Raw genomic sequence first — 1,003 nt, forward strand, 5'->3', positions numbered from 1 at the left:
GAAATTTTTGTACACTTCACATTTGTAAATCTAACAGCTCATGTGGACACCTCACTGGTGTCTCAAACGCAACATGACCCAGACTGACCTCAGGTCTTCCGTATCTTCCATCTTTAACCAAGTTAAGAAACTGGTCATCCCATAATCAATTAGTTTCCAAGCATAATGCATTTTATTCCCTGTCTCGTGTCCTTTCCGTCCTCTCTATCACCATAGCTACTGGTTTAGTCCAGCTTCTCCTGAAGTGCCCCTTGCCCACGTCTCCAACTTAATATCCATCTTATTTTCCCCTACCAGCCTGGAAAAACACTACAGTCAAATTCATTTGTACAATGTCCTGCCTTGAAGAAGTAGCTCCATTTTTTTGCTTCAATATCTGGCAAAATTTGTGGTACATGACATGCAGGTACTCAAAAATGAAGACAACCAAGGACAGTATAAAGAAAAGTAAATTATTTATTTACTGTCTCACACAGCATCATGTGTCATTGTCAAGTTTCAGAATGATTCTTTTTTATTTATTTTTAAATAATTTATGGGAGCAAGCAGAGCATCCCAAAAAACCTTCTTAAGACATGTATTATAAAGGGACAAAGTTTAGATACGTAAAACAGAGATATCACCTCAGACAAGTCATTTATCTTTCTGGGCCTTACTAATCTGGTCTGTAAAAAAATGAGAGTTGGATTAAATAATCTCTAAATTCTCAACTCCAAATTCAAGGATTTACAAGTTTTACCATTATGAAGACAGGTGATTTGCTTACCAGGTCTGATAATTTTTTATCTTTCTTCCTCATGAATTTTCGTTTTGTATCTTCTTCCTGTTCAAATCTAAAATTTTAATACACAGAGATGTTTATAATGTGAAATGATGTTTTGAAAACATGTCTAACCATCTTCAAACATACTCACTGAATAAAGCGCATTATGTTCTTACAAGCAGAACTATCAGTCAGTTCTCCTGGAATGGTGTTTTTGTCACTGTTAGGCCATATATACAC

General features: G+C 35.6%; 1 protein-coding gene across 1 annotated transcript in view; it reads right to left on the reverse strand.

The window, feature by feature from the left end:
- UFSP2 (UFM1 specific peptidase 2) overlaps positions 1-997 on the reverse strand; it is a 13,670-nt gene extending 12,673 nt beyond the window's left edge. The window contains exons 1-2 of the mRNA XM_019667241.1: positions 915-997; positions 767-833 (exon numbers count right to left, since the gene is read on the reverse strand). Coding sequence (XP_019522786.1) covers positions 767-833; positions 915-928 — 81 coding nt within the window. The 5' untranslated portion in view covers positions 929-997. The remainder of the gene's footprint in view (positions 1-766; positions 834-914) is intronic.
- Positions 998-1,003: the final 6 nt, after the last annotated feature.

This window comes from Hipposideros armiger, unplaced genomic scaffold, assembly GCF_001890085.2.
Source record: "Hipposideros armiger isolate ML-2016 unplaced genomic scaffold, ASM189008v1 scaffold_488, whole genome shotgun sequence".
Taxonomy (NCBI): Eukaryota; Metazoa; Chordata; class Mammalia; order Chiroptera; family Hipposideridae; genus Hipposideros; species Hipposideros armiger.